At 35.1% G+C, this 13,389-nt stretch overlaps 1 protein-coding gene and 1 non-coding gene across 10 annotated transcripts in view; both read right to left on the bottom strand.

Moving 5' to 3' along the window:
* The window catches only part of ATF7IP (activating transcription factor 7 interacting protein), a 115,173-nt gene that overhangs the window by 15,907 nt on the left and 85,877 nt on the right, over window positions 1-13,389 (bottom strand). For all 9 annotated transcript variants that reach the window (XM_027541393.1, XM_027541390.1, XM_027541397.1 and 6 more), the window contains one exon: window positions 7,544-7,608. In XM_027541393.1, coding sequence (XP_027397194.1) covers window positions 7,544-7,608 — 65 coding nt within the window. The remainder of the gene's footprint in view (window positions 1-7,543; window positions 7,609-13,389) is intronic.
* On the bottom strand, window positions 13,110-13,215 carry LOC113893899. The gene has a single exon (XR_003511411.1). It is a non-coding gene; the product is annotated as a U6 spliceosomal RNA (small nuclear RNA).

Below are 13,389 nucleotides of genomic sequence, written 5' to 3'. Positions count from 1 at the left end.
TCTATAAGATCCACTTGTCCAACTAAAGTCCACTTTTAGAATTAAATTTTAAATTCATCAAAAATTACGAGAACAACAGGCAAAGACTAGTAAAGTAGAACCCAACTAGAAATAAAAGATAGTCAATAAAAATAACTCCAAGTGGAGCCAGATGTTGAATTTAGCAGACTTCAAAGCAGCTGTTAAAAATATATTCCAAGAATTACTAGAACAAATAATCCCAAAACTTACGTAGGATCATAAAAGACCCAGAATTGCCAAAGCAATCCTGGGAGAATAGAACAAAACTGGAGGCCTAACACTCCCAACATCAACAATACAACAAAGCTATCGCAATCAAAACAACATGTGGCGTTGGCATAAAAACAGACATGGATCAGAAGAGAGCGCCCAGGAATAAACCCACACACCTATAGTCAACTAATCTTTGACAAAGGAGACAAGAATGATAACAATGGACAAAAGACAGTCTCTTCAGCAAGTGGTGCTGGGAAAGCTGGGAAGCCACATGTCTATCAATGATGCTGAACATTCCCTCACACCATACACAAAAGTAAACTGAAAAATGGCTAAAGACTTAAATATGTAAGACATGACACCATAAAGCTCCCAGATGAGAATGTGGGCAAAACTTTCTCTGACATAAATCACAGCAATGTTTTCTTAGGTCAGTCTTCTGAGGCAATAGAAATAAAAGCAAAAATAAACAAATGAGACCTAAAAAAACTCATAAGCCTTTGCACAGCAAAGGAAACCATAAACAAAAAGACAACCTACAGACTGGGAGGAAATACTTGCAAACAACACAACTGACAAGGCCTTAATTTCCAAAATATATAAACAGGGTATACAAATCAATAACTAAAAAACAAATAGACCAATCAAAAAAATGGGCAGAAGGCTTAAACAGACATTGCTCCAAAGAAGATGGGCAACAGGCACATGAAATGATGCTAATACAGCTAATCACCAGAGAAATGCAAATCAAAACTACAAGGAAGTATCATCTCAAACTGGTCAGAAGGATCATCATTGAAAAGTCTACAAACAATAAGTGCTTAAGAGTATGTGGAGAAAAGGGTACCCTCCTACACTATGCAACCACTATGGAGGAAAATAAAGAGGTTCCTTAAAAAACTTTACCACTTGATCCAAACATCTCATTGCTGGGCACAGATCCAGAGAAAACTCTTAACTCAAAAAGATACATGAACCTCAATGTTCACAGCAGCACTATTTATAACAGCCAAGACTCTTGAGAGTCCCTTGGACTGCAAGGAGATCCAACCAGTCCATTCTGAAGGAGATCAGCCCTGGGATTTCTTTGGAAGGAATGATGCTAAAGCTGAAACTCCAGTACTTTGGCCACCTCATGCGAAGAGTTGACTCACTGGAAAAGACTCTGATTCTGGGAGGGACTGGGAGCAGGAGGAGAAGGGGACGACAGAGGATGAGATGGCTGGATGGCATCACTGACTCGATGGATGTGAGTCTGAGTGAACTCTGGGAGTTGGTGATGGACAGGGAGGCCTGGCGTGCTACGATTCATGGGGTCGCAAAGAGTCGGACACGACTGAGCGACTGAACTGAACTGAAGATACAAAAGAAACCTAAATGTCTACTGACAGATAAATAGATAAAGATGTCTCTCTTACACACACACACACACGGAATATTAATCAGCCATAAAAAAGAATGGACCTAAGGATTATCATGGAGAAGGCAATGGCACCCCACTCCAGTACTCTTGCCTGGAAAATCCCATGGACAGAGGAGCCTGGTGGGCTGCAGTCCATGGGGTCGCTAAGAGTTGGACAGGACTGAGCGACTTCACTTTCACTTTTCACTTTCATGCATTGGAGAAGGAAATGGCAACCCACTCCAGTATTCTTGCCTGGAGAATCCCAGGGACGGGGAGCCTGGTGGGCTGCTGTCTATGGGGTCACACAGTGTCGGACACGACTGAAGCGACTTAGCAGCAGCAGCAGCAAGGATTATCATACCAAGTGAAGTAAGTCAGAAAGATATATGATATCACTTACACATGGGATCTAAAATATACAAATGGATTCACTTATAAAACAGAAACAGACTCACAGACATAGAAAACAAACTAATGGTTACCAAAGGGCCAAAGGCAGGGAGGGATAAATTAGGAGTCTGGGATTAGCAGATACAAACTTCTATATATAAAATAGACAACAGTAAGATTCTACTATATATCTAAGGGAACTATATTCATTATCTTCTAATAACCTGTAATGAAAAAGAATATATACATATGTATAACTGAATCATTTTGCTGTACACCACAATCTAACACAACATTGTAAATCAATTATACTTCAATTTTTTAAGAACAGACAACAGAAAAATTAAGAGCATTAAAAATCAACACAAAATTAAAGTAGGGGGAAAAGTACCCCAAAACAAAAAATAGATGATATATTTTTTAAATTATAAAACAGACCTAAATTCAACCATATCAAAGACTAAACCAACTGAATGGAATAAAATTTCCTATCAGTATTAGGGACTGTCAGATAAAATAACACATCAAAAAATCAATAAGTAAGTAGTTTTTTCCTCCTAGATACTCACTTTAAATACAAATACACAAACACACTGAAAAAAACTGCTGTAATTACATTAATGTTAGAGAAGATACAAAGAGTAAGTCTTATAAAGATAAAAGGGTCAATTTGTCTTTCTTTTTATTGTTTTAATGCTCTATTATAAGGTGCCTATTTTTCAATAGTGTATAATCTATAATAGGAAGAGAAGGTCTATAATCAATGAGCTAATCTACTGAATTGTATTTTTATTTATCCTAACTTGACTGATAAAATTCATCTATTATCACATACTACAGTAGTCTCCTGTTTCTATTTTCTAAAGAAATAAAATCTAATTATTTCAATAATTATTAACAGCAAATAAAAGATAGTCATGATAGCTGGAACTATTTTTATCAGGCTCTTCAGTGTTCTACATTCATTAACAAATTTCATCTATAATAATCTGTGGCTGAGATCAGCATTAACCATATTTTATATGTAAGAAATCAAATCCAAGGTTTAGATAACTTACTCAAGCCTTACATATTAGGTAAGTTAGAGCTGCCAGAGTGTCTGACTCAGCTGCTGCTGCTGCTGCTAAGTCACTTCAGTCGTGTCCAACTCTGTGTGACCCCTGAGATGGCAGCCCACCAGGCTCCCCCATCCCTGGGATTCTCCAAGAACACTGGAGTGGGTTGCCATTTCCTTCTCCAATGCATGAAAGTGAAAAGCGAAAGTGAAGTCGCTCAGTCGTGTCTGACTCTGAGCGACCCATGGACTGCAGCCTACCAGGCTCTTCCGTCCATGGGATTTTCCAGGCAAGAGTACTGGAGTGGGGTGCCAATGCCTTTTCCATGTCTGACTCTAGATCTTATTATTTCTATGTCACTAGGTTCATGTTTTTCTGCCATCAATTCTGAGAAAACTTATGTAATCAAGAAACATTACATGCCTTTATCTGCATTTATACATATTACCAAAGTTCTGAAACTGCTAAAAAACATCTTGTGTCAAATAGGTTTTAATACTAAGAATCTATTTTATTAAAAAGTTATTTAATCATGTGTCCTTCCCCCAAATGACCACTCTCATCATATGAACACTAAGAAAATTTCAAGAAAGCAAAGATATTGGCTTTGTAGGGTACTTTTTTTTTGTACTAAAACAAATAAGAAGATCATATTTAAAAGGCAATAACAAAGAATATATTTGAAAAGCTAGAATAGGGCACTTCGACAACTGCAGAGAATGCCAGTACAGAAGACCGGGCTGCTCCCTCCACACACATCTCTCCAAAGGAACTTGGGAACTACCTTAAGGTTTGGTTGGCTACCAAAAATGTGGCCCTTAGAAAGTTTACATAAATTATTGATAATTTTCTTATGTCCCTTAAACACCTTAAATAATGAACTGTGTCATACTGGCTTATCATGGTTGATCTGCACAAACACCAAGACTGATGATGCACATCTGGTTTCACTGTTAGGAGTCTTGCATTTTGACTGCCATAGCTGGTTACACAGAAAGAAGCAGCTGTCCAATCAGCTCAGGCCATGATACTCAGTCAGGCTTACCTGGGCAGAGACTTTTGTCACTTGTTACTTAAGGTAGTATCCAGAGAGAAAGCCCCTCCTGTGCAGTGCTGGTTAGGGAAGAACATGGAAGCCTCAGCCTGACCGCACTTGATCCCACTTGATGCTTATTTTTTTTCCCTGCTGGTTTGGTTCTCTATTTTTTGCTGTGATAAACCATAACCATGAGTATAATCAACCTATCACAGGTTTTATGAGTCCTTCTAGCAAATCAGCAAAATTGAGGTGGATCTCAAGTCCCTCCAAACAGTAATATAAAACTACAGATGCAGCAGAAAATGATTTCTACACTGTCTTACAACATATGCTGGTAGTTTCAATAAATAATGTTTTACCACATAAAATATATTAGTAATGTACTACATGAAATGAGATCTATGAATAAAATATGTAATAACAATGATATGGAATATGCTAATAAATACTTATTTGGAAGACATTAGAGAAATCTTCATTCAAGGACTACAAAAAGAGAACATTTTATATCTTTAATTATTTTCTCATTAGGTATGAACAACAATCATTTCCATACATGCCATCTAGTTCCTTCTAAATTATGATAGTCTTAGAAGTGTTCAGAAGTACAACTAAGACAGACTTGGCATAGGAAAAAGAAGTTATCTGAGTGGTTAGAAAGCTAAGAGTGTAAAGAATCATAGGCTACCTATTTCACACCAGATTCTATTTGCTACCAAGTAACATACAGGGTCGGAGAAGGCAATGGCACCCCACTCCAGTACTTTTGCCTGGAAAATCCCATGGACAGAGGAGCCTGGTGGGCTGCAGTCCATGGGGTCGCCAAGAGTTGGACACGACTGAGTGACTTCACTTTCACTTTTCACTTTCATGCATTGGAGAAGAAAATGGCAACCCACTCCAGTGTTCTTGCCTGAAAAATCCCAGGGACAGGGGAGCCTGGTGGGCTGCCGTCTATGGGGTCGCACAGAGTCGGACACGACTGAAGTGACTTAGCAGCAGCAGCAGCAACATACAAGGTAAAAAGCTAACAGCAATTTCTTAACATATGTTTTAAAACAACTGTAGTGTTACATTATCAAAGTATTTTTGCACAACAAAACTTTTATCTATAACCCAAAAAGCCAATAAAGCATCAATTTATAACTAGCAGCCCATATATATTTCCATAATAATTTCTTATTATATAATAAAACTTGCATATTACATTTACTATTTAAATTCATAACTGGAACTCATTCAAACCTTTGATCAGGCGTGACCTTAACAGATTAGCTGCCTAGTCATGCTACTTGTGTTTTTCATACAATGGTAGTGAATTACTATTCCTGTAAGCCAAATAAAATATTCATTGAGAGACTTTCCTGGTGGTCCAGTGGCTAAGACTCCACGCTCCCAATGCAGGGGGTCTAGGTTTAATCCCTGGTCAGGGAAGTTAAGATCCCACATGCCACAACTAAGACCTGGTACAGCCAAATACATTCATTAAATAAATAAGAAGAATTTTTTAAAAAATATTTTTTGAGAACTTAGAATTTGGTTATATAGTCTCTTTGCTAATCTGATGCAGACACTTCAGGTGTCTTTTGGATCTACTAGAACAAGTTGCTTCATCAAAATAAAAGTTATAGAATACAATGAAAACTAAAACTTGTGAAGTAGTAATACATGTCTTAGAATTTCTAGAACATAATAAGTAGCTGAGTGTGACTAAATTTTATATTATTTTTTTTTTATTTAAAAAGAATATTTTTAAGCAAAGAATTTTAAAAGTATGGCAAACTTCTATATCAATTTTAATTTCACTGAAATGTTTACAATATTATATATACTTTATTTCAGCAATCTAATATAACTTAAAAATTTTTTTTATTTTATACTGGAGTATAGCCAATTAACAACGTTATGCCAGTTTCAGGTGGACAGCAAAGGGGTTTAGCCATACATATACATGTACCATTCTCCCCGAATTCCTCTCCCATCTAGGCTGTCATATAACATTGGAGTATAACTTTTTGCAATGATGAAAATGTTCCATATCCTTGTTTTCCAATATGGTAGTTACTATCTATGTGTGGCTTTTGAGCCTTGAAATGGGCCTACTGTGATAGAGGAAGTAAATTTTTTATTTAAGGCTAAATTAAGTCCATTTTCATTTAAATAGCCTACATGTGATTAGTGGCTACCACATTAGACAGCACAACTCTAGAAGAATCACCATTTATAACAAGATGAAAACACAGCCATTACAGTGTACATCTTCCTCTCCTAAAACATTACCTAGTATGTCCAAACAAACAAGAAAAAAATTACTGAGAGAAATGAGGATGTTTGTAATTTCTTTCTTTAGCTTTGGTTTTACTTTATAAAGTAAAGCTAGACTTCCTATGTTACCTAAAAGTCACTGAATATATTGATGCTTCCTATACTACATGCCTCCCAAAAAAGTACTCCATATACTTTTAATTAAAAACACAGCTACAAGACATCCTCAGAAACAATCAAAACTTTGACCTTTAATATCATATAAAAAGCCTGCTAAAATTTGTAAGAAATAAAATATTTCTAATAGCTTTAGTTTGAGCTATACAGCATGGGGTGTGCTGCGATTCAAGGGGTCGCAGAGTCGGACACGACTGAGCGACTGATCTGATCTGATCTGATCTATCTATCTTTAGTCAAAAATATCATTTTAATAAAGATGAATAGTCAAAATTAAAGATCACTATGCTCTTGTTTTAAAATTCACATCATTTATTCATGCCTGACTTACTCAAGATTTTTTCTCTCACTAGGAAAATAAATGAGTTTCCAGATATGATTAAGAGGAAGGGAAGAAATTAGACCATCAAACATGCAATGACTTCCCTATGCATCTATTATACCTAAAGCAACGTAGAAGAAGAATCGTGATGAACTTTATTAATACAGGAAAAATGGAGTTACTCCACTCCTGGGTGACTTAAATTTAACATGAAAAAGTACCAAGACTGGCAAAATGTTAATAAGCCAGAAAAACCAAAATTTTCTTTCCATAAAACTATTTCTGATCAGCTCTGAACAACCTAAAATGGTGTCTCTGTGTGTGCTGGCTATGGCAGGACAAAGGATGGGGAGGCGTGGGGAGAGATAAACCAGGGAGACCTTCTTAAACAGATGGGCCAGGAAGAAATTACATGTGGAGACTAAAACTTCCCACTGTATGAAAGAAAATAACCAGACTGTCAGTTATATACAATCCAATATCACTAAGAGAATTACTAATCAAAAAAATTCAATTCTTGTCAAACAACACAGAGAAGCTGTTTGAAAAATTTTGGACAGTTGTAAAAAACAAACTTGGAATAATTTTCATTTTATCAATGAATATCAACAGAAATCCATCTTTTCATTTTGAAACAGTAGGAAACATCTTACCTGTGATGTGCTATCGGCTGCTTTCTTATTAACAGAAGCATCTACTGTTTTGTTTGTCTGGTTTTCTAAGGAGTCAAAAAACAAAACAAAACTCAGAGCTATTTTTAAAGGAACCTACAAAATGTAAAAGGACAGGTTTCTTTATGTACAACAATTCACGTTAATTTTCTCCAATAGTTTTTTGTGTGTCAACATGTTACATATGTAAATTACTCTCTCAGAGACCACTGCTACAAATCTTTCAGAAGGACAAATTGATACTAGAAATCCAAACACTTCATATACCCATTAAACAGAAATTTTAACTCTAACCAAATGAATATTGCAGGGAAGCAATTTAAGATGTGTATAACCTAAATGCTGTAACACAAAAAGTTAAATAAAATATAATCCTTCCCTACTACACACCTCTGGAGAAAAAAACTTAGTAACATGCCAAAATGTAATAAATTCACTAGAAAAATAAAATGATCCTGATGAAATATACATGCATAATCTCAATAGCTCAATCACAGATGATTTTCCTTTATTCATTTTTCAATAAACTTGTATTGAGTATGTACACACACACAAACATACATATGAATTTTGCATGTATAGAACTACAACTATATAGTCGTATAAAAGATAGCTGAATGAAAAAACAGCACAGAAAACAAAGTATGTTTTTCTGCCTCAATTTCTAAAGAAAAGGTATTAAGTTTTGTCAAATGTCTTGAGCGTCTACTGAGGTGATTAATCAGTTTTTTCTCTTTGGTAATGTGGTCAATTACATTAATAGGAGTTCTCCAATGCTGAAACATCCTTATCCACACTTTCTGTCAAAAAGACTTTAGTCAAAATATGACACTCCTTTCATTTGTAAATCTTCATAACATACATACAAAGTAAATCATTTATCAATATATTTAAAAAGATAAAACCAGAAATGATAGATACAATTATTTCTATCTATACATTAAAAAAAATGAGGATAAATATCTACCTGTTAAAAAGAGGGTTTTACAGGCTAGGTTAAGTAAAAGGGGCCCTTCCAATTTCTGCCTACCCTATCTGAATTATCTTAGTTCTTTGCATAGCAAGAAAATATACATATATACACATACATATATGTACATATTCCTGTGTGTGTATATATAACCTAAGGAATCTCTCAGGTATATTTAAGATGTATGTAACTTTTAAAAGACATATACATATCTCTAATATCTTAAAATTACTTCATTTATAATGAATCAGCTTCATTTCTGGACTGCAAAGTTCTTGAAATACTACTTAATAAAAAAATTTTTTTTAATTAGTACTTCTTAAAAATACTACTTAATAAAAAAAAAAATTAATTCCAGGTTACTGACATGCAGAGTATTAACACACATTCAAGACATTACCAAAACATAAGCAATTTACTACCAGTTTTAAAAAACATATATACAGTGTTAGAATACATTCATTTTGATTTAAAACACATTTTCAAGTGAAAATAAAAGGTACGTCAAGAAGCAAAGCAGGTGAGGGAGTTTCATTTTTATTTTCTGTTGATTGGTTGGTTGGCTGGTTTAGTTCTAAGTCATGTTGGACTCTTGCAACCCAAGGGCTGTGGCCCACCAGACTCCTCTGTACATGGAATTTTCTGTGGAATTATCCTCATACAATTATTCTCAAGATTCAGGAAAGATTTAAACTGATTAATGAAATGTTTTATTTCTACACACACACAAATACTAATAAATATGAGAGTTTTCTTATCCAGCATGATTCTCTCTTTGACTTAATTGTCTCAGGACACAAAGGTAATTATTCATAAAGCTGTAATAATATTCTTTATCCTAGATTTCCCATTAACTTCTCCTACCCTTTTATTAGATTGTTGTCTTGATTCTCAATGTAACATTTTATAGATTCAATGTATATTTTGTTTTCTTTTACTACTTCAGATGAATTTTTAAAGTTAAAAGTTACAATTCAATCTATCAAGCAATAAAATTGGCAGGATATAAAGTCAAAAATTGTACAACAAACTCTTTCTATCATATAAGAAACATCTCTGTCTCTTTATTCTTAAAAGACACTGTCACTTTTAACCAACACTGAATTTTTACCAGCATCAAAAAACGGATGCGTGTATGTGCACAGGACATCACGAGCATCACAGAGCGGATGTGCATTACGTGCATGTGCGTTTCACAGGCGTGTGCTAGTAGTGTACCTTGGTAGGTGCTGAATAACTGAATGAAAATAAACGGAGTGCAAAAACTTGTAAGTCATTTTTACAACTCTCTCTCTCATCTAGAGCATTCCCAAGTGCCTGTAACTCCATTTTCGCCCCTCCTGTAGCCAGTGTTTGTGGATGTCACACTCCTTCCTCTCTGTAAAAATCCTTTAAAACTCTACTTCCCACCATCTTGCCATTCACTCCATTCTCGTACCTTCCCAGAGCTCCCATATTCTCTCACAGAAACCTGAATATATTTACACTCATCACATTTATAATTATTTAACATTAAGTTCCCTATTTGACTATGAGCTTAGTTAGAATAGGGACTATTTTGTACATTTCTGTGTGTCTGCATGATTTTAGAACAAAACAGGCATTCAATGTTTTATGAATGAATGCATGCATGCTAAGTCACTTCAGTTGTGTCTGACTCTGTGCGACTCTATGGACAGCAGCCCACCAGGCTCCTCCGTCCACAGGACTCTCCAGGCAAGAATACTAGAGTGGGTAGCCATTTCCTTCTCCTGTGAATGAATGAGATAAACTATAATTTGGTCTCTAAATTTCCAAGTAATCCTTAGGACAACTTTTATTTTACACTTTATAAAAAACATTGACTTACTCTATGAAGATATATGTATATAAATATATACAAATGCATGCTGTCTAGTTATACATTATGTAGACAACATATTAAAAAGCAGAGACATTACTCTGCCAACAAAGGTCCCTCTAGTAAAGGCTATGGTTTTTCCAGTGGTCATGTATGGATGTAAGAGCTGGACTATAAAGAAAGCTGAGCACTGAAGAATTGATGCTTTTGAACTGTAGTGTTGGAGAAGACTCTTGAGAGTCCCTTGGACTGCAAGGAGATCCAACCAGTCCATCCTAAAGGAGATCAGTCCTGGGTGTTCGTTGGAAGGACTGATGTTAAAGCTGAAACTCCAATACTTTGGCCACCTGATGCGAAGAGCTCACTCACTGGAAAAGACCCTGATGCTGGGAAAGATTGAAAAAGACCCTGATGCTGGGAAAGATTGAGAGTAGGAGGAGAAGGGGACGACAGAGGATAAGATGGTTGGATCACATCATTGACTCGATGGACATGGGTTTGGGTGGACTCTGGGAGTTGGTGATGAACAGGGAGGCCTGGCATGCTGCAGTTCATGGGGTCGCAAAGAGTCAGACACAACTGAGTGACTGAACTGAACTGAACTGAAATAAAACTTACATAAGCATAGTTTTCAAAAAGTTTTAATTAAATAACTAATTAATTCATCACTTTATGGATGTATTAAAGTTTGGCTTCAACCTTCATATTCAGCCAAATTTTGCTATTTGACCTCAGCTTAGGTTTTTGCAAGCCTCAATAGCTAAATGCTTACTTTCATGCCACTTATGGCATCCTTAAAATTATGCATAATCAGAGAATATATTATCTCATAGGACCTCCTTCTAATTAACATGGTAAACAAAGCCAAGCTTATCATTAATATTTTTGGTTAATATCTAATAATTTACTTTCAAATATATGTAAGCATTCCAAATAGAACTCAAAATGAAGATCTCCATAATATAATTTTTATATTAAAGTATATGTGTTAAATATATATATGTTAAAATATAAAGTTTTAAGTATACATATAAATGTATTATCACAAAAATAATAATTACTAAAATTATTAATTTTATATACAAAAAAAATTAAAGACAGTCAAGAAATTAAACAAAACAGACTGACATTACAACTAATAAAGTGCATTAAGCTAGATAATTTTGGGAAAAACACACCCTTTGGGTCAACAAATGTTCATACAATGTTAACAGGATAATGAAATTAAATTATAATTCTGATGTGTGTGTGTATGCTCAGTCAGGTCCAGTTGTTTGCAACCCTGTGGACTGCAGCCCACCAGGCTTCTCTGTCCATGTGATTCTCCTAGCAAGAATACTGGAGTGGGTTGCCATTTCCTCCTCTAGGGGATTTTTCTGACCCTGGGATCAAACCTCCGTCTCCTGCGTTGCCTGCATTGACAGGTAACTCATTTACCAATGAGTCACCTGGGAAACTCATAATTCTGCTACTGTATAAGTATTTAGGGAACTTGCAATCATAACATTAGACAGAGTAATCTCTCAAGTTATTTACTTCTTTTCAGGCTATGGTCTTTCAGGGAAAGTTCTATATTTAAGAATTTACCTTATCTTGTAACCATGATTTAAAAACAATGTCAACTAAGCTCAAAATTTCATAAAGAAAAACTCCAAAATCACAGAAAAGAAGGTCCATGATAATCATCTTCCACCCAACATGGTAAAAAACAGTAATGACTGGAAGAAATGTAACCCACCCCCCAAAAAATCTTGCTCATTCACTGAACTCAATTCAAAGTAGGCATCTAAGGAATGTTGTGACAGCAGATACTGCTAATAAATATCATTACTGTACCATGCAAATATTTAATTTTAAATACTAATAATAACTGTATTTTAAGTTTCAGATTTAATTTTATATCCCAGATGTTAATTGTATGAAGGTGATATTCAACTTCATTCCAGTATGAATTTTTATCTACCATTCATTTACTCTTAGTAACTCTATGAAACTCTTATTTTATGAGAATATATACTCAGAAGACAAGTACTCTACTGAAGATCACATAAGAAATTAGAAAAACAAGCCCTGTATATCTCACATGTAAAAATTAATTTTGTACTTTATAATTTTTTCTTATATTTCAAGTTCAACTATATCAAAAGGACAGCTATTACAACAATTTCACTATATACATGATGCCCAGGTACTCTTTCCTGTCTTTCCAAAAGTAGTGGGGATAAATATAAAATCAGAAATGAAGAATAAGCAAGTTCAAGAATGTATATATAATCTATGCTTTCTAAGAACAAGGAAGACAGAGTTCTACAGATTTTAAATTAGGAACAATCAAGTTCTCCTTCTTGTAATACTACAAAGTATATATAAATATATAAACATAATCATGTAAAATATGCCATATGGGAAAATATATAAGAGAAAACAAGAAGCAAGGAAACGTTCTGCAGTAAATTAAAGAGGGAAGACCTAGTATAAAACCATTCAAATTTGGAAGATAGGAGTGAAGAATGCAAAGGTTTTCCCAAATGGGATAATGGGCAGGGGCTTCCCTAGTGTCTCAGATGGTAAAGAATCTGCCTTCAATGCAGGAGACTGAAGTTTGATCCCTGGGTTGGGAAGATCCCCTGGAGAAAGGAATGGCAACCCACTCCACTATTTTTTTTTAAATTCATTTATTTTTTAATTGAAGGATAATTGCTTTACAGAATTTTGTTGGTTTCTGCCAAACATGAACAAAAAATATGGAACACTTCACAAATTTGCGTGTCATCCTTGTGCAGGGTCATACTAATCTTCTCTGTATCATTCTAATTTTAGTATATGTGCTGCCCAAGTGAGTACCACTCCAGTATTCTTACCTGGAGAAGTCCATGGACAGAAGAACCTGGCAGGCTACAGTCCATGGGGTCACAAAGAGTCGGACATGACTGAGCAACTAACACTTTCACTAGAGAAGATGTGTGGTTGTTATTTTCCTCTTATTAGCATATATTATGTCACTTAGATACTTTAAAA

The sequence above is a fragment of the Bos indicus x Bos taurus genome, chromosome 5 (assembly GCF_003369695.1).
Source record: "Bos indicus x Bos taurus breed Angus x Brahman F1 hybrid chromosome 5, Bos_hybrid_MaternalHap_v2.0, whole genome shotgun sequence".
NCBI lineage: Eukaryota > Metazoa > Chordata > Mammalia > Artiodactyla > Bovidae > Bos > Bos indicus x Bos taurus.
This window is presented reverse-complemented; position numbering and strand designations above follow the sequence as displayed.